This window comes from Euphorbia lathyris, chromosome 1 (assembly GCF_963576675.1).
Source record: "Euphorbia lathyris chromosome 1, ddEupLath1.1, whole genome shotgun sequence".
In the NCBI taxonomy this organism is placed as follows: domain Eukaryota; kingdom Viridiplantae; phylum Streptophyta; class Magnoliopsida; order Malpighiales; family Euphorbiaceae; genus Euphorbia; species Euphorbia lathyris.
The window spans coordinates 33,815,848-33,837,025 of record NC_088910.1 but is presented as its reverse complement, the minus strand read 5'-3'; the positions used below and the strand labels follow the sequence as shown (position 1 = coordinate 33,837,025).

Genomic DNA, 21,178 nt, shown 5'->3' with positions numbered 1-21,178 from the left:
ATTAATTTACGTAAAATTATAGAAATGTTACGGAAATTTGTAAAGGTTTTATAGATTTTCCGTAAAGTAGTGTCAATTTACGTAAAGTGGTTTGGTGGATAGAATTAAAATTATTTTTATTAATAATTTACCAAAAATAATTAATTTACGTTAAATTGTACAAATATGATAGAAATTTGTAAAGGTTTTATAGATTTTCCGTAAGGTAGTGTCAATTTTCGTAAAGTGGTTTGGTGGATAGAATTAAAATTATTTTTTATTAATAATTTAATAAAAAATAATTAATTTACGTAAAATTATAGAAATGTTACGGAAATTTGTAAAGGTTTTATAGATTTTCCATAAAGTAGTGTCAATTTACGTAAAGTGGTTTGGTGGATAGAATTAAAATTATTTTTTATTAATAATTTACCAAAAATAATTAATTTACGTTAAATTGTACAAATATTACGAAAATTTGTAAATGTTTTATAGATTTTCCGTAAAGTAGTGTCAATTTTTGTAAAGTGGTTTGGTCGATAGAATTAAAATTATTTTTTTATTAATAATTTAATAAAAATAATTAAATTACATAAAATTATAGAAATGTTACAGAAATTTGTAAAGGTTTTATAGATTTTCCGTAAAGTAGTGTCAATTTACGTAAAGTGGTTTGATGGATAGAATTAAAATTATTTTTTATTAATAATTTACCGAAAATAATTAATTTACGTTAAATTGTGCAAATATTATGAAAATTTGTAAAGCTTTTATAGATTTTCCGTAAAGTATTGTCAATTTTTGTAAAGTGGTTTGGTGGATAGAATTAAAATTATTTTTTTATTAATAATTTACCAAAAATAATTAATTTACGTAAAATTATACAAATGTTACGGAAATTTGTAAAGGTTTTATAGATTTTTCGTAAAGTAGTGACAATTTCCGTAAAGTGGTTTGGTGGATAGAATTATATTCTACCTTTTGTAACTTTAATTTTCCCTATTTAGTGATAACCTGTAATAAAGGTCAACTTTTAATATAATTTATTTTATTTTAAATTAATTTGACACGTGCCGTAATACTATTCGTTATTGAAACAAAGTAATCCTACTTTGTTTTTAAAGGAAGTGAGGATAGCGGGCCCGTTTAGAATATATACCTAAACATATGTATTTATACTGTCATTCTGACCATTGTCCTATCCTCGTTAAGCTGGTGAAATGTCATCGGCCTAAAGGGAATAGACCTTTTAGGTATCCGGTTGCCTAGGAGTCCCATCCTGAGTTTAAAAATTTTGTGAAAGACAATTGGCAGCCTCATTCTAATGTTCTCCTTGCCGCTGAGGGGTTTAGAAGAAATGTGGTGGGATGGAATAAAAACATCTTTGGCCACATTGTCAGAAGGAAAAATAATCTTTTGGGTTCGTCTTCTCTGTGGCAAGTATCGAAAAGACAAAAACTTTGGGGCCCTAAGGAGAGAGTTGTCAATTGTTCTTTCCTCTGGAAAGGGCTTAACGCTGTGTTTGCAGAATTCTGCTTGGGGGTTGGCCTGGAGGTGGGTAATGGAAAATCAATCAGTTTCTGGAATGATACCTGGTTAGGAGACAAACCGTTATTAAAAGTGTGTAGATCCCCTCCGCCTAGCAATTTCCGTAATTGGAGGATTGCCAATGTGGTGGACTCTGAGGGGGAATGAATTTGGTCAATTTGAGGTTTTAGAAAGGTAGGAGGAGAGAGACAGCCGGTTAAAAGTAGAGTCAAAGGTTGAAAATTCGTAGTCAACGGTTACAATGGCTATCGGTGTAACAAAGTCTAAAGTTCGATGACCATACCGAGAAAAAATTTAGTTCAGTGACCATAATGTGAAAATGAGTATAGTTCAGTGGTCATGGGTGTAATTTACCCAAATCTTAAATTATAAATTTTATACCTAAAATATTTGACGTGATATTAAAGTATTAACTTGATGTATGGATGGCGTAGTGCATTAGACATAGTACTAACATAATTAGCTTATAAATTTCAAAAATTCAAGTGTATTTGTTGTTAGTAGGAGTGTTAACGAGTCGAAACCGAGACTGAGCCTGGATAGGCTCGGTATTGACTCGTTAAGATCTCAAGCTAAGCTTTGAATGAATTGAACTTTAACTAAATTTATTATACATGCGTAGAATAAGTAGTATAATAGGCACACAAAAAAAAAAAAAAAAAAAACTCCTTATAACATAATCCAAGTGAGTTTAAAAGATTTATATGAAATAAACAATCATTTATCATGGCCGAGCTCTAAGAATAGTATCTGTTATTAGTGGTCGGAGAAAACAAACTCACAAATCACAGATGACCTTATTGTTAATGTGGTTGCATATGGACGGTAACTGCTAGTACGGTTGGTGTGGATAGCCAAATAGAAAGAGAACTCGAGAAGGAGAAGCAAATTAAACATCAGAATTTGTATTTTAAACTTTGAAGTCTTAATTTTCGGGCTAACTAAAACCCCAAAGTAACAATTAAGTGTTTTTTTATAAGCTTTCAGAGTTGTTATTAGTTGAGAGTAAACAACTAATTATTAAGGTCCCGATCAGACCCCCTCGGGCACCTAACATCATCTCGGTAAAATAGATTCCCCCTCCGCCTTATTGGTGAAGGTTAATGTTGACGGATCTGCACTGGGCTCCCCGGGGACTGCTGGCGCCGGTGGAGTATTTCGATCGTCTAGAGGGTTTTCCAAAGGGTGTTTTGCATTCTCAATTGCTTTCTCTTATGCTTTTATCGATGAGCTGAAGGCGGTAATTTTTACAGTTGACCTAGCTTGGGAGAAGAACTGGCACATGTTTTGGATTGAATCAGACTTCTTGTTAGTGGTCAATAAATTAAAGTCACAATCTACCAGCGTTCTTTGGTCCGTCCATCAAGACTGGTTAAAATGTCTATAATAGTGCTCGCAGATGTCCGTCGTGATTACCTACATATACAGAGAAGGTAATCGGGTTGCTGATGCTTTAGCCCGCTTCGGCGTCTCCTCCTCCGGCATTACGTGGTGGCAATCGGCTCCGCAATTCTGCCGCTCACTGCTTTTTTATGACATCTGTAATGTTGGTCACTTTAGATTTCGCTGATTTATTTGTTTTTTTTTTTTGCTTTTCTTGTTATTTATTTTTTACTTTGTTTTTCCGTTTCCCCTCGTGTTACATTATTTTATATTTTTTTTAAATAATATCGGATTTTCAGTGCGTGCTCTTGGAGTGCCAACCTATTTAGGATTCCAGGATCATTACTATGGTATCGTCCCAGCTTCTATAAAAAAAACTAATTATTAATTTTCTTTATTTATCTGCTGTAATTAATCATTTTATTTTGAATTAAAAATTAATAAAATATACTTAAAATAATTAAAAATAATCATCTTCAAGTGAATTTAGAAATTCAGGTGTGGCTCGGGAGAAAACCTAACTTTTTCGTTCGTATAAATACTTAGTATTTCAAAATCGACGTTTCATTACTCATTTGCGCCAAATGGTTTTCGTAAAGTAAATCCACAGGAGAAAGAGAGGAAGAACTCAGAGAAGAAATGGTAGTAGCGTGCTTCGTTTTGGATTTATGTAGCCTATCACCTGCATTGCTCAGAGACCTAAAGCAGGTGAAGTAGCTACTCTGTTTCTTAGCCGAACCTATTTCTCGATCTCTCCGGAGAATCGGTTTTTGATTGCTCCATCGAATTTCGGATTGTGCTCAGTGTCTCTTGCAGCTCGCCAATTTGTACGCGATTTCATCTTCTCCTTTGTCGCGGAATCGATCCAACTGTCTCAGAGACAGGATCGGCTTGTGCTACGTCTTAAAGAATCGTATTTCCTCATCTCATGAGGTAATTGTGTCGTTTTTCTTTGTACTTTCAGAATTCTATCATTTTTTTCTTCATTCCAAAACGGTGCACAATTAGCAAATGCAGCAAGAATTGACGATGTTTGAAATCTATACAGCTAAAAGTTGCATATGTCCCTAGAGGAAATTTCAGTCTCCGCGATTTCCATCATGCCGTTAATAGTTTACCAATAGATGCCTATCTGCCTGAAATTGACGTCTCTGGAGCTCTCCGACCTGGCGGTATCTCTCTAGTTCTTTCTTTCCCGTGTTTCTTGTCGAGCATGGTTTTATCTTAGCTGATTTTGTTTCAATTTATTATAGATGTAAAATTATCAAACATTTTGAGTGATCAAGTCCTGTACTCCTGGGGAGTTAAAGATTTTATGAGAAAAGTGATTGTTTTGAGCTCCCGCGTACCTGAGAACATAGACTTAGCCATGAAGAGCATTCTAATGGTAAGCCAAAACATCATGCTTATTGTTGCTCTTCCTTTTATTTTCTTTCTATCTTTTCTTTTCCTCACTGTTGGAGGTTACAGCTTTTTCATGACATAAGCTTGAAAGGCTTATTTTCTTAACAGGATGCAGCAGATAAATGTGTTTCAGTAGAGTTTCTATTGTTTGAACAAAGCTCCAGTCACCTCAGCAATATCCAGGAGAATATTAACTGCTTTGTTAGAAGTTTATCAGATCTTGACAATTGCTCATTCCATACTTATATTCCAGGTTAAGTACGACATGATACCAGGTGTTTATTTTTCATCAATTCAAGTTTGTTTAGAGTGTAACACATGTTTGCATGACAGGGGTATTTAAATCCTCTTTTTTGCACTTGCGTTGGATTCTCCTTGGATGTAAATTGTTATAATTATTTATGCAAGAAATATGAGAACAAACGGAAGTGCATATCTTTTCATTTAACTTTTTTTATATTGTAACAATACATTAACAAATCTGCAGAAACCAGAATATTTCATAGTCTGGTGAAACAATGGCTACAGGATTTAAAGAATGACACAGAAGAGCCACTGCAAGCTCGTTTTACCTTTAAGAGTAACCTTGCAGGCTCTTTGAATCAGATCATCTGCAGCTTGTCAATATCTGTGAGTCCAATTATTGATGGTTTCAGTGCTTGTCAGGTACTAATAAGTCTTGCTTCATGTTCCTTTCCTGCAATGTATAATGACATTTGTTTATCTCCATTTTCTAAGTGATTTTTGTTTTCCCCTGATTGTGCTGAAACAAAATTGTGTACTCTGGTTATTATAGACATGCAGGTGTCACGGTATTCCTGTAAATGATGCAGTGAAAGATAAACTTGAGAGGCCTTCTTGTCCAGTCACGGGAAATGATCTAGAAACAGCTGATGTGATAAAAAATTCTGTGAAAGTTGGAGATAAGTCAATCTTGTTTATGCCCTCTTTCCAGAGCACAATGAAGCTCCATCAAGTTTCTTCACTAATTGAATTCAACGTTATGGAAAGGACCAGCTTGAAATCTCTAAGTGAAGGTACTTTATGAAAAATCTATCATCTGGCCCCTGCCATTATTTTCCTATATATTATGTTGCTTATCCATTTCGTTTTATTGCTATATAACCCAGATCAGTTGTTAGGATAGTCTAATAGCTGGGACCCTGACGTTTATTCTTAATCTTGTTTCCTCATCATGGAGTCTCATACATCAGCATATTAGTATAAACAATCAAATACCACTGAGCTGGATGCGTTGTTGCCTCATGTTCAAATGGTAACAAACTCAGTTATGGATTTTCTACTTCTATGTTTTCCTAGTTTACAAGCATGCGCAAGTCTTTTCCTGTTATCAACACATTTAGAATACAATACACTATTTGTATTATTATTTTCAGAGTTATATGACTTTGAGGATAATTAGAACCATTATTCATATTCTGCCCCTCCTCTCTATGTGTTGATTAAGGGCGTAACTTTTTCCCCTTTCTGTTGCAGGATATATTAGGTAAATAAGTAAAATAAACAATAATTACTGCTTCACTAATGGCCTTCCACCATTGGTATTTTTTAAACAGGTGTTATTTTTGGGACCTCATATATTGTAGTTCCATCCATTTGCAATGAGATAGAAACTACTTCAGAGGAGAAGTACCAGTCCGAATTGAATTGTCAGCGTATGTGGAATGCCTCTCTTGACTTTGGTTCTTTTATATTTCGACTGTCAATGTATAAAGAAGTAGGATCTCTTAGTTCCTGATTCCCACCAAATTTGTCTTCAAGCTTTATCTCATTTCTTGTCCTGGGTATTATTTTGTGTAATTCCTTACAATATAATGTTTCTTTCATCATTCTAAATTAAGATATAATTTGGCAGTTTTTCAAGGGATTTGCAATACTTTGCATTCAATGGATCAGGGACTGGTATGTTCTTCATATTGCAATGTGGAAACCATGAAGGAGACAGCATTTTGCTGCTACTACATTCTTCTTCCGTCAGACAATGGACCGATGCTTCTCAGGGTGAATGCCAATAATTACCTTCCATTGACTAAACTACATATCCATTTCTCGTTAAGCAACTGATGCTATTAATTTCTCATACAAACTCTTCCTTTGAATTTTAGTCCTTTTGCCTGTGTGAGGCTCATGAGATAATTTAAATCTGTTTTTCTTTCGTGGCTCTCTCTTCGTTATAGACTATTTGCTTATGCCTTTTCTATTAATGTCTCTTCTTTATGCCATCTTTAACCAATTATTCTAGAACATCGCAGCATCTGGCAGGTTTAGAGGAAATCTTGCCTATGCCGGATGTCAACCAATTTATTGAATCTTCTGTCTCCGAGGACATATGGAGGTCCTGTCAAGCCTGTTTGTTAAAGGTTAAATTTTTTCCTACCTATTTCCTAACTTCTTGCTCTGGAAATCTTCTGTTTGGGTTATTATTTGTTGATTTAGCTTGAATGTAAATTAGGTTGCAGAGCCTTAATTTTATCATGCTGTAACATTAATTGCTTGAGTTTTGCTTTCAAAGTAATCAGCCAGAAGAAATCATGTCATATGACAAATAATTAGAATATTAAAGGACTTGACTCTTGCTTATTACTTTTGAAGCGAGATTTTAAAGACATTTGATAAGAAAGATTTTCTATGGAGCTATTACACAAGATTTATTGACTCTGGAATCATGCAGTAGACTAATCAGAAGCCTACTGTGACAAGTATGGCATAAACTTCAAGATAGATGCTTATAGAGCATTATCTGCTAGATTAAACCGTTACAACCTTAGTATATTGGTATTTAATCTCTCCTTTTCCCAATTTCTCTTTAAAGTTCTTTTCTGTCTGGCTTCCCACAGATTGAATTGAGAGACTACAACCCTTTCCTGCATGAGAGAGGCCTCCACCAAAATCTTAACTTGCTCGTAAAAGAAAGCTTGCAATTCGGGTAATAGTTATTTACCAATGTTGAACTTGCTAGCTTTAGCCTACAATTGAGGTGCACGAGTACATGTTTATCTTCCCATGTCCCAAGTCGATATCTCAGAACTTATAACATGAACTGGGGATTTTAAGTGCTTCTAAGAGGTTGTTTGTTGAAATGGGAGTACTTTCCTTTGTTTAAATTTCACAATTTCAAACAGGAATTTTCTATCAGTATTTTTCTTCCTCGAAGAAGAGGGTTATTAGCATATTTTATCCATAAAATAGTTGAACTGAGGCTGTAGTCATCCGTTGTGGACAAATTAATTGATTAAAAATTTAGAGGTGAATTTCGGGATTGTTCAAAATAGTCCATCCAGTCTGTCCTCTTGTACAACTGATTTTCTCAGTTTTTCTTACTGTAGAATCCTGAGTTCATCTTCTTTTCTGTTTTAAAAGATCTTATATATGCTTGCGTTGCTAATAAGATGGGGATGACATCCTCTGTTTGTACAGTAACTTTCAGAATTTTTGTAGTTAAAAATTGAGCTTGGTTAGCTATCTTCATATTCATGACTAGCATAATCATTGTTGGACTTGTGTTTGATTATGCATTCCAATGTTTGCACTATTCCAGGTCTATTCCACCTAAACGAAGTGAGACAACATCTGAGAACTCAAACCAACCCAATTCTCCAGAAGTAATTGTACGATCAAATTGTGCAATAGATACTATAGTTGCCGAAGATGAATGTCTACATTTGAATCCCATGATTAGGAAAGAAAAAACCGCAGCATCTATTGCAGACGAATGGGAGCAGCTGGTTGTTAGTGAAGTCCCAAAGACATTTTCTCCAACTTCTATTTCCAAGCCTAAGATGGTTATAGTGTCACCAGAGAGTAATAAACAGTTGGATATAAAAACTTCAAGGATATTAGAGAGGCTGGAAGTACCAAAACAATTGAAAACAAAGGTAACTTCTCCAGTTATTGCAAGCAGCAGCTGCTCACCGACATGTATGCCAACCAAAAAACCTCTCATCCCTTTCCAGCCTAACCACTCAACAGACCGAACTTTGTCCTCAAGCCAGTTGATGAAACCAAGTTTCCAGAGGCTGAAAAGGAAACATAAATGAATGAAGGCTGCTTTCCTGTTTGCAACAAATATTTTACTTATTGCAGCAGTAAAATACCTAAAGATTTTCTTGATGGAAGCTGAAACTAGGAACTGCGTACGTTCCATGATATCCTAGACGCATGTTATTGTCTTACTAATTTTCTTGTAGTGCTGTATGGAAGTAAGGAAGTAAGGCCCGGGTTTGCTATTAGTTTTTATCATAATACTAATGATATACAATCAGAATTCAGAACATTATTTGCTGACACGACTTGATTTCACGGTTTTATATGATGGTTCATGTTAGCCGACCCCGAATCATTTCGGGACTAAGGCTTTGTTGTTGTACTAGTTTGCTTCAGATGAGCTCAGAGAAACATCAGGACAAATGTATTTTCATCTGTGACAGATTCCAACAAAAACTAATATGCTAATGCAATGTGTTCCTTATTCAAGCATGGCAGCAGCAGAGATTGGTGAAAATTGACCGGCGATTGAAGAGAGTTGCTCTAAAGTGAGTTGCTGTTGCTCTGAAGTTCAGACTCCATAAATATACATCCTGCTATCTCTCTAGGTGACAGGTAAATATTTTTCTTTTTATGGTTAAAGCTGAGTTTTATAGTTTTAAGGGACTTAATGTGACCAAAGACAAAAGTAAAAATAAAAATCAGGAGTATAGTATATTAAAATGAAAAAATCATGAGTTCAGAATGACGCAGGAATTTGGGATGCTTTTTGCCTATTTGTAATTGTTGTAGGTTCATAGAAAGGCAAGAATTTGGATTTATAATTAATGGTGAGAAAAATATGAATAACGGATACTTAATATGATAGGATAAATAATTAAATAAAACATGGTTTAATTTATAGCTGGCAATCCCAATACCAAATATGAACATTATAATTACAATTTTCAAATAATCAAAACTGAAATATTACAAGATTTTCTACAAAAGAAAAGATGATGTACAGTCTAAAGATGAGCACTGCATATACTGAAACCCACATTACCTTAGCCAATCTAGCACAATGTGGTGGGGCAACCTCTTTCCATCAATTAACACACTAATCTTCCGCCACCAGCACTTATCGAATTTTCAGAAAATTTAATTATAAAGAAATAATATTTCGATGGCTTAAGAGGTCAACAAAGTGGAGCCAAAAAAAGCGTTTGTAACTTGACAGAAAGAAAGTGGGATATTATATTAATATGATACTAGTGGAGATCAAAAGACTTTAGGGAGTGGGTGTGTGGCTGTTGTTTTTTCCTCTCGTTATCCATTTTGAAAGTTAGAAATTTTCTTTATGAAAATCAAACTTGGTGCTTGTCTTGTGTGAGAAATCCAGAGCTAGGTGGCGCAAATCTTTTGTTAGCCCTGGTGCCCCACAGTAGAAGACTCCTGCAATTATAGAGCAGAAATATCAGTATCTTTCTTTTTTTTCATTAATTATGAACCCATCATTTTCTTTTTTTCCTTTTCTTGGTAGTTACTGTAAATAATGACCTATAGAGTATGTACAAAATATTAATTCGGCTAAAATCAGAAAACCTCTGAATCTTTTGTTTCAAGATATAAGACTCTTTATTATTTGTTTTTGGTCACATTAAACTCATGTTTGTTAATTCTAAAGTGAAAAAAATATTACTCATTTCATTTATATCTAAATTAATTTTTGTACGATTCGAAATAAAGTTTTTACATTTAAAAATTAAATTTTCAAATGTAAACAAATGAATAATATTGTGTTTTGTGTTAGCTGAATTTTATAATTAAAATTGATTTTTTCTGATCAGGGATTCATGTGATAAAGAAAAACAAAAACTCAATATTATTGAAATGAAATATTAGAAGTTTAGTCTACCAAAATTTGAATGATTGTGTTCACATGGATCCTGATGATCACGTGAATTTGGTCACTCGCCCTTAAATCTAGACTGATTAAAATCCTAAAATGGAGATTCAAAGTATCCTACAACTTAAATTTTATCAGAATCCATGTGAATGTTCACGTTTTGCTTATGATTTCTTATCATCACAAAAGAGGAAGCATTATTATTCTTTTGGGGTACGTCCTTTTTAATTTCCTTTTCAACTGGGCCCACACAAGGAAAAATTGCATTTAGCTAAAGCCTAAAGGAGACCATCAACCATTTAAGAAAAAAAAGTTAATGGCCAAGCTCTAATTGTGATGGTATAGAAAATAGTGTCCGTTAATGTTTGTTAATTCTTAAGATAATACTAATGTGTAAAAGTTATGCACGCTTTAGGACAAGCACCACTAATTAAAGTGCAGAAGATAAGATCAGCAAATAAGGACGAATTTTGTACTATATGTCTGGACCAATAATTTAAAATCTCGTCAAATTTTAGGTTTAAAGTTTATAATTTGAGATCTAAAATTTATATAAATAATTAACTAAAATATATAAGTACATGGTGTTAATATTTTATTGGTTGAGGTGTAACTTGATTTGATATTGTATTGTTAGTCTGATACCCAAATAACGTAGTAAGCAAAACATATAGTGAAATTTCTAGAAGTAGTATACTAAGTTTGGAAAAATAAGACATGAGAAAAAAGGACTTACCAACTCTAGAATTGGGGTGATTAAGAGCAATCCTCTTGTAAACAGTTCTCCAATTAGGCTTAGCGAAGTGGGACATAACCCTAGTGCCAGAAACAATATCAACCCCATTCTTAGCGTGGTGAAGAGATTGAAGCATAGCAATTAAAGCAGATCTTGCATCCCCTTCTTCATACACACTAGTACAATAATTATGAAGCTCAATCACATGGTTTTGGTCAAGTTCAGCCACTTCATTCATCACTCCTTTAAACCAATCAAAAGACCCTTGTTCTCTTGTTACCCAGTAGAAATAGGCTCTTCTTGTCTTGAAGCTTTCTTTGTTCCTTTTTTGTGCATCTGGTGTTTTTGGCATTGTCCCATTTTCTACTTGTTCTTCTTCTTCTTCTTCAACTGCCCTTATGTTGCTTACTATGTCCTTAAGTATGCTTATCATTGGGGTTGCTCCTATTCCTAGACCCACAAGCAATACCACGTCGTATTTCTTGTAGTCTTGTGCTGGTGCCCCATATGGACCATCAATCAACACTCTTGGAAAACTGCATGTGTTCATCACCATTGTTCAGAAACAAAGAAAAATGTATAGTTTCATCATTATCGTTTTGGTCTAAGTCAGTTTTGCCCTTTTTAAGTGAATACTGATGAATTTCAATTCAAGAAACGGTAATTCTAGACGGATTTACTGTTTAACTAAAGTAGAATTGCATCCTAAAAAATATTAAAGGGCATAGTTGCAGGGGCGGATCCAGCCCAGAGCTCGGGGGGGCCGAAGCCCCCCGGCCATCGGCTCCGTCCTTGAGTGTCGTTATTTTTGTCCCGTGTAGCCCCCCAAATATTAGTATATATTTAACCTATGTAGTATTATCTAAGTAGTTGAGTTGGTTAAGAGCTTTGTTTTAAAGTGAGACGTCATGGGTTCAAACCACACCAAACTCATTTTTTGTTTTTATATGAAGTTATTTTTATTATATCTCTTTTTTTAAGAATTTATTATCTCTTTTCTATAAAACAAATCAATTTCTTATTTTGAGATTCAATTTAACTTAATTTCTAAATTAAATTTTATGAAAATTATAAAAAAATTATAGCTAAAAATAACAAAAGTGTGAAAATGTTACAATTTTTAGCTAATATACCAAAACCATAAAGTTTAAGTGTGTTAAAAGCTTAAAAAAAATTACATCCCTAACAGACTGGACTTCAAAAAATTACTCCCAATAATCGGACTAAAATCAGCCCCCCGAATGTCGATTCCTGGATCCGCCACTGCATAGTTGCATTTTAGGAATATTTTTCACCCTTGGATATACAATTCATGATTCTGTATCTCCATGTCATAAAGCCATGTGCATGTGTTGGTTAGATGTCTTTATCTACGATAAATGTTTCCCCTAATATATCTGTTTTTGTTTTTTCTACTTGCCCAAAACTTCAAGGCAATGATCCTTGTTGTTATTCAATTTCATTTAATAACCCTTTATTTCTCAGTAAAATTTGTTGGATGTAGAAAATAAAAATTACGCATTAAAGTGTCGTCATGTATAAAAAGAATATATATAGATAAATAATTACATGGGATTGAAATTTTGGAGTTATTGAATGCAATGAATATATAGTTATTGAATGCAATCGGATAAAAATAGGAAGTCTAAAAATTACAGATTGCTTATGAATTAAACCCCACCAAACAAGATGTGAACTCCTTATCATTCATACTAAATCTAAAAAAAATCTATTAATGGCTACTATGATATAAATATTAAGTATATGGTTGTCAATCCTATGAAATTTGTCCTTTGGTTATGATGTAGTATAATGTATTAAAATATCCGGACAGACAAATGAGAGTATAAACTAAGAGTGAATAATTTAAAACACACCCATTTTGAAAGAAACCAAACTAGTGCAATTGGATGGTGGGTCCACTTTCTTAGTCGTTGTCTGTCTTTCTTTATTTCAAACAAATTATTGTTCACATGATTTATTTCTGCGCCTATGCTTTTTACTATTATTTATTCAATTTCTACCTATTATAAAACACCAACAATCCAAAAATAAAATAAAGTATAGATAAAACCAAATGATTAAAAGCAAGTAGCACAGTGCAATGACATAATTGTACCCAACTAACCACGATTACATTACAACTGTTCACCTTTTGTGTAATGCTCATCACGAAAACATGACCTTCCTTTTCATCATTAGTCTTATTAAATAATTATTTATTTATTTATAGCCAAATATAATATAAATACATTTTTTAAAAAGCATGACTCTGCTTGACTTTTGTTTCTTATCAACTCTTAGGACTTTCCATCCAAATTACTAAAATTTTATCTTAATTGTTTGGAATAAGCTCACACGTTTTCAAGTGAATTATAGATTTAGTTCCAACCTATCAAATAATGCAAATATAACCTTAATGTAAAGTTGATTTTGCTTATAAACGTTAAGGTTAATTTTTACTGTTTCATATGTTAAGGTTAAATATGCACTTCCCTTAGAACGTTAGAGTTAAATTTGATCTTTTTTTTAAAATTTAGCATATTAATCGGTTCGAAATTTGACAAAACACTTTTCCAGTGTATCTTCTCCCAACTAAAATATATGAATACTTTAAGTGACTTGAAATATTAGAAAGTATTTTAAAAATATAAAAGTATATTTTGCAGTAAGAACTAAATAAGTATTTAACTTGATTTTTCGCAAGATAAAAGGACTTACTTTGGGTGGTTTCCTTGAAAGCCATCAGCTCTGAGAAGTCCACTTTTCCCTGTATCAGGTGGTTGACAAACCTGTAATAATTAAGAAAAAAAAAGGTAAATCAGCCACAATAATCGCCACAAAAAGGGCAGAAAAGTAATAAAAATAGAGAAAGAGACGTGCCTGGGAGAAAACAGTTTTGAGCTGCCTAGTCCAATCACCCAATGTCCTAATGTGAACACTTAAGTAGTCATCTCCAGGAGCTGAAGTTATAGAAAATGGGTGCCTGTAGTAGTAGTAGTAGTAGTAGTTGCCAATTCCTTCATTACTTATAACCAAAAGGGCTCAATTTAAGGAATTAAGTAAGTAGTAAGTAATTCTTACCATTCAAATGGTGAAACAGCAGCACAATTCACAAACATGTATTGTCCACTTTTATATCTGAACCCTTGTGGCTTCGACATGTGAAGTGCCAACACATTTCCCGGATAAATAGCCACCTTCAATCCATAAATGAATTTTAGTTCAAAAATAATGTGTAATATGTCGAGTTTTAGTCAATTTCACTCAATTTCCGTTAGTTTCAGTGAATTTCAGCAATTTTTAATGCATGTGAAATTGACTGAAATTGATTGAAATTGTCTGAAAGTGGCGTAAACAATACATTGATTGTTCCCATTTTTCATTGGTTGAATCCTAAAATTTTCCTGAATAGACCCTTCACCCCCCTTCTAAAATGGTTCGCAACCAGTTAGTCCCGGATCACAGTAGAATTTCTCTATGTTGAGAATCGAGTTGTTTACCTTTTTAATGGCAACAGGCTTGATACTAGACCTCAGTGCCCTTGTCAATCTTTCACTTGCATACAGCAAAAGAGGAACAGCCAAATACATCCAAGTCTGCAAAAAGCACACTATTAATAAACCCTTATTGTGAAGGTCATTATGCCTTTGATTAGGGGATAATAATTGCTTACCGTTTTCTTGTACCATTCATGAGTAAGATAAAGGTATTGACCATGCACAATGAGCAAGGTGTAGACAATGATGAAGAGATGGTGAGAGTACCAAAAGGCATTAAAACCAGTCAATTTCTTAAGGAAATTGGGCAATTTAAGCTTGTTACGCCTGAACCAAGGTGCTGCTAATGTAAATGCTATAGCCATTAAAATCACCATTACTATCCCAGTTACTCCTTCTACTGACCACACAAAATGCCAGTAACTTGTTGGTTGATCGTCAAAAAATGGCTCCATTAGCTTCCATTTTTCTTCACTAGCTGAAAGTAACCGAGGAAAATCGCATGCTAAGTGCGAAATTGCGTGCAGACCTACTCCTATTGTAATTCCAACTGCTATCACCTGAAAAATAAGCACAACTTGTCAGAACAAGGATAGAATTGTCAACAACAGAGGCGGATGGCACCCCCGGTTCAGTACTGGCTCCGGCATGTACCCAGGGGCGGAGACAGACCGGAGCCAGCACGCCTGAGGAATAGTGGTTCAGTCTCCCAAAATAGTTAAATTAGTACTTATAACATAGGATGTGAATATATAACACAAAATTAAGTTTGCACAGTTGGTTTAAGTGGTAGCTAAGTGCATTCATCACAGATATGAAATCCTGGCTCCGCCACTGCACGTACCTTGTGGAAATTAAGGTTGTCATCAAAAGGAACCACAACTCCTAACTTGGTTTTGTTCCTAAGCCAAGTTATAGTGTTTCTGCAAACTGGTAATAGAATCAAAGCCATGTTGAATTTTAGGATCTCAGCTCCTCCTTTGGCTATGCAAACACAAGCCTTCATTACTTGAAATGCAGCTTTGTTTCGATACTGCACGTATTTGTAGGCGAATAGGCCAGCCATGATGCCGATCCACAGCGCCATAACCCATACTCTCTGCCAATTGTCTAGAATGAAGTACTTCAAGTGTCTGTACCATCTTCTTAATGGATTGTCATCTATTGTTGGTTTCAGCTTCTGGCTAAGCATTTGGCTCAGGTTTTTGCTCTCTCCTACTCTTACTGATTGGTTTGGTCCTTGCAGTAAGAGCATTTCCAAGTTTTCTATCTGTGTTTTTGGAGGATTGTTAATGACATTTTACGTAAAGTTTGAGATTGAAATTGAAATTGACCATAAAAATATGTACCATGATGTATCCATGATTTTCTGGGTCAAGTTCTTCCATGATCAAAGCTGCATACTCCTCTGCTTGTTTTTGGATGGTTGACAGTTTATTAGCAGAAGCACTTAGCATGATAATCTGTATAGGTAAATCATCAAATTTATGAGTCACTGATACTTTCATTTTAATAGCATTACATTACAGAACTTCTACCATACACTTGGGGATAAAGGTACAAATTTGCCAAATGATAAAATTCTACTCTTTAAGGCTTTTAATTAGGAAAAAATGAATGGAATGATCTACCGTTATTTGATCTTTTATTTAACTGTCATATCGGATTTTCCAAACATGAATTATGTATAAAAAAATTTATAGCCCTGTTTGGGAATTAGCTGTTAGCTGTTAGCTGATTACATTAGCTGTCAGCTGATTACATTAGCTGATGTTTGACTAGCTGTTTGTGTAGACATGTTTGGTAAAAATTAGCTGATTGATAATAGCGGTTTGTGCAAAAAGACGAATAAGGGCATTGATTTTGGCGCAGGAGAAGATGGAGTCTATCTATTAGGGTTAAAGAAGTCCATTAATTTTAATATTGCAAAACGCTAATTGAAAAAGCTCCTAAAAGGAGCTTTTTCTAAATTAGCGTTTTCATCCCAAAACTCTCTCCACCTAACACTCCAATCAGCGGTTTCGGTGGTCAAACCTCTAAAGTTGGTCAAAACCGCTCTTTTTATCCCAAAACGCTCTTTACCAAACAGGGTCTATATCTCGTAATGACAACAATTGAGTCTGCCGCATATAAGTTCAATAAAAAAAATATGAATAACGGCATAAAATGTTTACTATGTTGAAACAATTTGCCAAAATCCATGCAATTTTTCGACAAACATGATTAGAAGTCCGACATAGTAGTTAAAGAATAATCAAATCAAGGCGTTAAAAAATTTCAATAGGTAGGAAGTAAAATCATGTTGTTTGAAAACATTAGGAAGTTCTTAAAAAAAAAAAAAAAAAAAAAACCATTAGGAAGTAAAACTTTATTATTTCACAAGATAGGGATAAATTAGCAAATACCAAAAACAGCAGGGAAAAATTGAAAGAGTAATAAACCCGATGGATCAAAAGGAAAAAAACAGAAATGTGTGCAAGTAGCAGTAATTAACCGATCGGATATATTTTTCTCCGGGAATATGGTTGAATTACACCGACAGAAAATGACTTTACCTCTTTAACTTCCTCTTCTGTGATTCTTCCATCGGCATCTTTATCAACCCTGGAATTAATTTTCATTGTGAATTTAAGTTTTCAGCTCCGAAGTTATAATTCAAAAGGAAAAAAAAAAAGTAAAAAGAATGAGAGAAATTACATGTCAAAGAAAGTTTGAAGCCTGGAATCAAAACTCTGATCAGAAATCTGTTCCCAAAATTCCTGAAGTTCATCTTTACCAATGGAATCACCATGTATATTCCTCTTCCTAGCAAGTGCATTAAACAACTCCCCTGCAAATTCCTTCGATTCCTTCATTCCGATACACTCACAGAATCGAGAACGAGGAAGCAATCCGCCGGTAGAAGCAGTAATTTCATCGAAACGTTTCTCCACCGCACCCCAGCCAGCCCCACCTCCCTCCGTCTTACTTATAAACTTAAGCCCTTTCAAAGCATGAGCCGCCGCCGATTTAGTCCGGTCAAGACGGCGAAGATGAGGAGGAGGAGGAGCCCTTAAAGAAAAAGAAGCAAGTTTCCTAAATTCCTGCCTAATTTTAGCAGAAGCATTTCTCACAATGTTAGAGCTCGATTTCTTCTCGAGACCTTTAGTGAGCAGTGTGATTTCCGGATCTTCTTCTCCGCCGTTTGCAGCTTTGACACTGTGTAAGGCGACGGCGTCGTCACGGACGTCGAGAGTAACTTCGAGATACTGTTCGTCTTGCTGAGATGAAGTTGATTGATCGGCCGGAATGTTGAATCGAGCACTCTTTTTAGCTCCTCTTTTGTTAAGTGGTCCGCTTAATGGACCGCTGTAAGGTACTCTTTCGCCTACTCCGACGAGCTCTGTGTCTGAATGGTGGTGCTGATGATGGTGTTCTTGTTCTCTACGACTACCCATGTCGTTCATCTGGTTTTGGATTTGAATTGTCGGGTTCTGAACTCAAAAAGGTTGAATCTTTATATGTGGGTTTTGTAGATTCTTATGTAGAGTAGAGATAGATTGTTTAACTCGAAAAGGTCGAATCTTTACATATGGATTATTGTTTAAAGCATAGTTCCGGCAGATTTTGAGCAGAGAAAGTGAGATTAGAGAGAGAAGTCTGTTGTTGCAGTAAAGATAAAAGGGCTCTCTCTCAGTTAATGCATCTGTGACATAAATATTGCGAAAGAGAGAGGTACAGAAAAGAAAAAGTATGAAAATGCATTTAAATTATGTAATTCCAATGACAATTAAAATACTAGCTCCATGTAATAATGTAATATGAAACATGGAGTTAGGTATAATCAACCCGAGCTTTGGCCTATTCAAATTCTGCTCGAGTTTTGCAACCCCAGTTCATTAGAAAATAAACGAGTTCGAACCATAAGCAGTTCGGTTCATTTATAGCCCTACATGGAGTAGTATTTAAGCTTATTTTGTAAATTAATGAGGTGGTCGGGACTCGAACCCTCAATTGAACTTTTTTTTTTTTACCATTTCATAAAACTAATTGAACTAAAAATTCAAGCAGATCTTATATCAATTTCATATATTAAATTCTGTAAAACTCTTATTATTTTTATAAAGCTTTTATTTATTTAAAATTTTATTTTCTAAATAACTGTATTATCATTATTTTTATGCACTGTTTATGTGGTAAATTACATTAGTAATACATGAACTATATTTTAATTCATATTTTAGTACCTCATTACATTTTGTCTCAATAATATATTCAAACTTGGTATGACTAGACAACATAATATTTATGATATGTTACAACAAGTTAACTATTAAAATGATGATGTGGCATGTTAGTACCTTTAAACAAAATCACCTTCAACATCAATACTTCTTCAATATCTCCTCCTCTTTGATGGGAACATATAATATTATGCGGTAACAGATTTCACCATCAGTAGCTTTCAAAATGTTATTTCTTTACTCGGTCGCACTTCAAGAATTATTCATGCTCGTTTCCGACGAACCCCTGTTACTCAACTAGAGCATCAAATTTATGATTCAGCGGCTCCTGTTCGACCTATTAATTCTCCAGCGATGACAGAGCAAGTTTATACTTTCCGAGCTTACCAGCCTATACCAGTTCATTGTCTTCCTCCAATCGACGAACTCCCAATCCACGAGGTATCAAATCATAAATCAGTTTGCTTTAATGTCGTTGAAGAAAGGAATCACTCTGTTTTGGACAATCGAATTAGGAACAGCTCGAACTGAATCATATGGGCAGAAAAAGGATAGGGAAGTCTTCAGCCTTGAGCCAACGGGTGAGAGAGAGAGAGAGAGAGAGAGATAAAATTTTAATTAAAAATAGTCAAAATTTGCGTTGTCCATTTAGTGACTGACTAAACGTACTAAATTGTCCAATTACCATTACTTAAGATATATTTTGTGAACAAAATCCAGTCCATGTACCAAACTGTCAACCGGATATAGTTCAAATACTAATGGTATAATTTAGTCATGTTATTTTTCCAAAATCTTTTTTTTTAATTTTTGAGATTAGACTTTATTTTTTAATTTATGAAAATTATAAGAAATTTATAACTGAAATAATAATAAAAAAAGTTTTATCATTTTTAAGAAATTGGTATTCGACTTATAAAATATTACAGATTTTTACTCCTTTTAAGCTAAGCACTTTAAATTTTTAAGCCTTCAACACATAAAAAACAACGAAGTTTTAAGTTGTTAGAAACTAAAAAAAAAAACTTAATTCTTGAATTAAATTTTAATCTATGAAAATTATAAGAAGTTTATAACTAAAAATAAAAAGATAAAAGTTTTATCATCTTTAAGAAATTAGCATTGGATTTATAAAAAATAAAAAATGTCTATTATGATCACCTTTAAAAAAAATTATCCTCCAACACACTAAAACGATGAAGTTTTAAAGTGTTGAAGACCAAATTTTTTTTGTCCAACTTTAATGGGCTCAATTTTAAAAATCTTCCTCAATTCTATAAACTTCTCTCCAACACTCGGTACAAGACTAAAATTAGTCACTCTCCATATGTGGATTCTCGACTCCACTGATGCGCCTCCTGTACAGAAGGCTCACTGAGGGATAAGTATACCCCGTCGTTATCAAGTAATAAAATCTGGACAAGTCCAGGTATCGAATCCACAGGATTTATTCTTGCAAGTACCGAACTACTGGGTCTCAGGTGTTATCTAGGCTTTGGGGGGTTTGAGTTTGGTTTGATTAAATTAAACTACTCCTAGTTAAGTTACTTCTACTCCTATCTAAATTATTCTACTCCTAGGTGATCTTTTACCAATGTAATTGCCCGAAAGGACATGAGGTGATACGATAATAATGAAAATGGGTTATTTAGACAACAGATTTAAAACCTAATCTAAGTCACTTGTGTCCGAGGCGATTAACCCTACCTATCCTCCTGAGGTACCTAGTTCGTGATTCCCTTGTAAAATCGAAACTAGCTCTAAGGCTCAGCAATTTGGGCTTAATCATCTATAGGATCGTCAATCCTATAGGCACTGACTAGGTCAGATTCAGCTCGCAATATGTGCCAACTTAATATTGGGATTATCGAATGAGTTAAACCAATCAGACAAAGCGTAAGACAAATATTTAAGCAATAAAACAATTGAACAAACAAAACTATAATATATATTAAAGATGAAGAGTATTGTCACGAAGATACAATGAGCCTATGATTCATAACATGGATCAGAGGCTAGACAGAATATAAAAGAGAAGAAAAATCCCTTTTAGGGAACCTGTCTACCAATACAGTGCCAGCTCATCGATCTGGCCCAAAAAGGTCAGTTTCGACGAGCGGGAGTGCCCAGAACGCCTTGTGCGACTGCCGGATGTTCCGAAACGCAATTTTCGCCCGAACTCGTTCCTGTTTTAACCTGCATACGCACGTAAACTCCAAATAACATTAGTTCTGAGGCTAAATTGACCCGTCACTCGCTTGTTTTGAATAAATACTCCATTTGATGCGACTTTTGGCGGATCAATTAGCCATAAAAGATAATTGAAATTTAACGTACATGCTAATTTGGCCATATTTGCCTAAAGTAATCAGAAAACGAGCCTAAACAACGAAAAGTAAATAGAACATATACAATTTCTAACTAACTCACACAAAAGTATATAAATGCGAGAATTGCTCGCTTATACGTAAAAACTACGCTAAAAACCCTCCTAAAATCGTACCCAAAGATA

The 21,178-nt window shown here is 34.3% G+C and overlaps 2 protein-coding genes across 3 annotated transcripts; one reads left to right on the top strand and one right to left on the bottom strand.

Moving 5' to 3' along the window:
* Positions 1-3,450: 3,450 nt before the first annotated feature.
* On the top strand, positions 3,451-8,665 carry LOC136227378 (uncharacterized). 2 transcript variants are annotated; one of them, XM_066016032.1, is made up of 12 exons: positions 3,451-3,618; positions 3,715-3,843; positions 3,959-4,082; positions 4,164-4,297; positions 4,423-4,567; positions 4,907-4,980; positions 5,111-5,351; positions 5,892-5,990; positions 6,191-6,336; positions 6,588-6,695; positions 7,173-7,261; positions 7,874-8,665. In XM_066016032.1, exons 1-12 carry the CDS (start codon positions 3,550-3,552, stop codon positions 8,370-8,372), a joined length of 1,857 nt encoding a protein of 618 aa, XP_065872104.1. In that variant the 5' UTR covers positions 3,451-3,549; the 3' UTR covers positions 8,373-8,665. The 2 variants fall into 2 exon arrangements, with proteins under 2 accessions (XP_065872104.1, XP_065872096.1); XM_066016024.1 differs by having other exon boundaries at positions 4,802-4,980.
* Positions 8,666-9,189: 524 nt separating this feature from the next.
* Positions 9,190-18,138, bottom strand: LOC136227369 (respiratory burst oxidase homolog protein C-like). Its single transcript, XM_066016014.1, has 11 exons — positions 17,141-18,138; positions 16,999-17,047; positions 15,793-15,906; positions 15,288-15,713; positions 14,620-15,003; positions 14,447-14,542; positions 14,028-14,143; positions 13,827-13,929; positions 13,665-13,735; positions 10,944-11,479; positions 9,190-9,753 (listed from the first exon to the last, which is right to left on the bottom strand). The coding sequence occupies exons 1-11, from the start codon at positions 17,887-17,889 to the stop codon at positions 9,644-9,646; spliced, it is 2,754 nt and encodes a 917-aa protein (XP_065872086.1). The 5' UTR covers positions 17,890-18,138; the 3' UTR covers positions 9,190-9,643.
* Between the last annotated feature and the right edge of the window lie 3,040 nt (positions 18,139-21,178).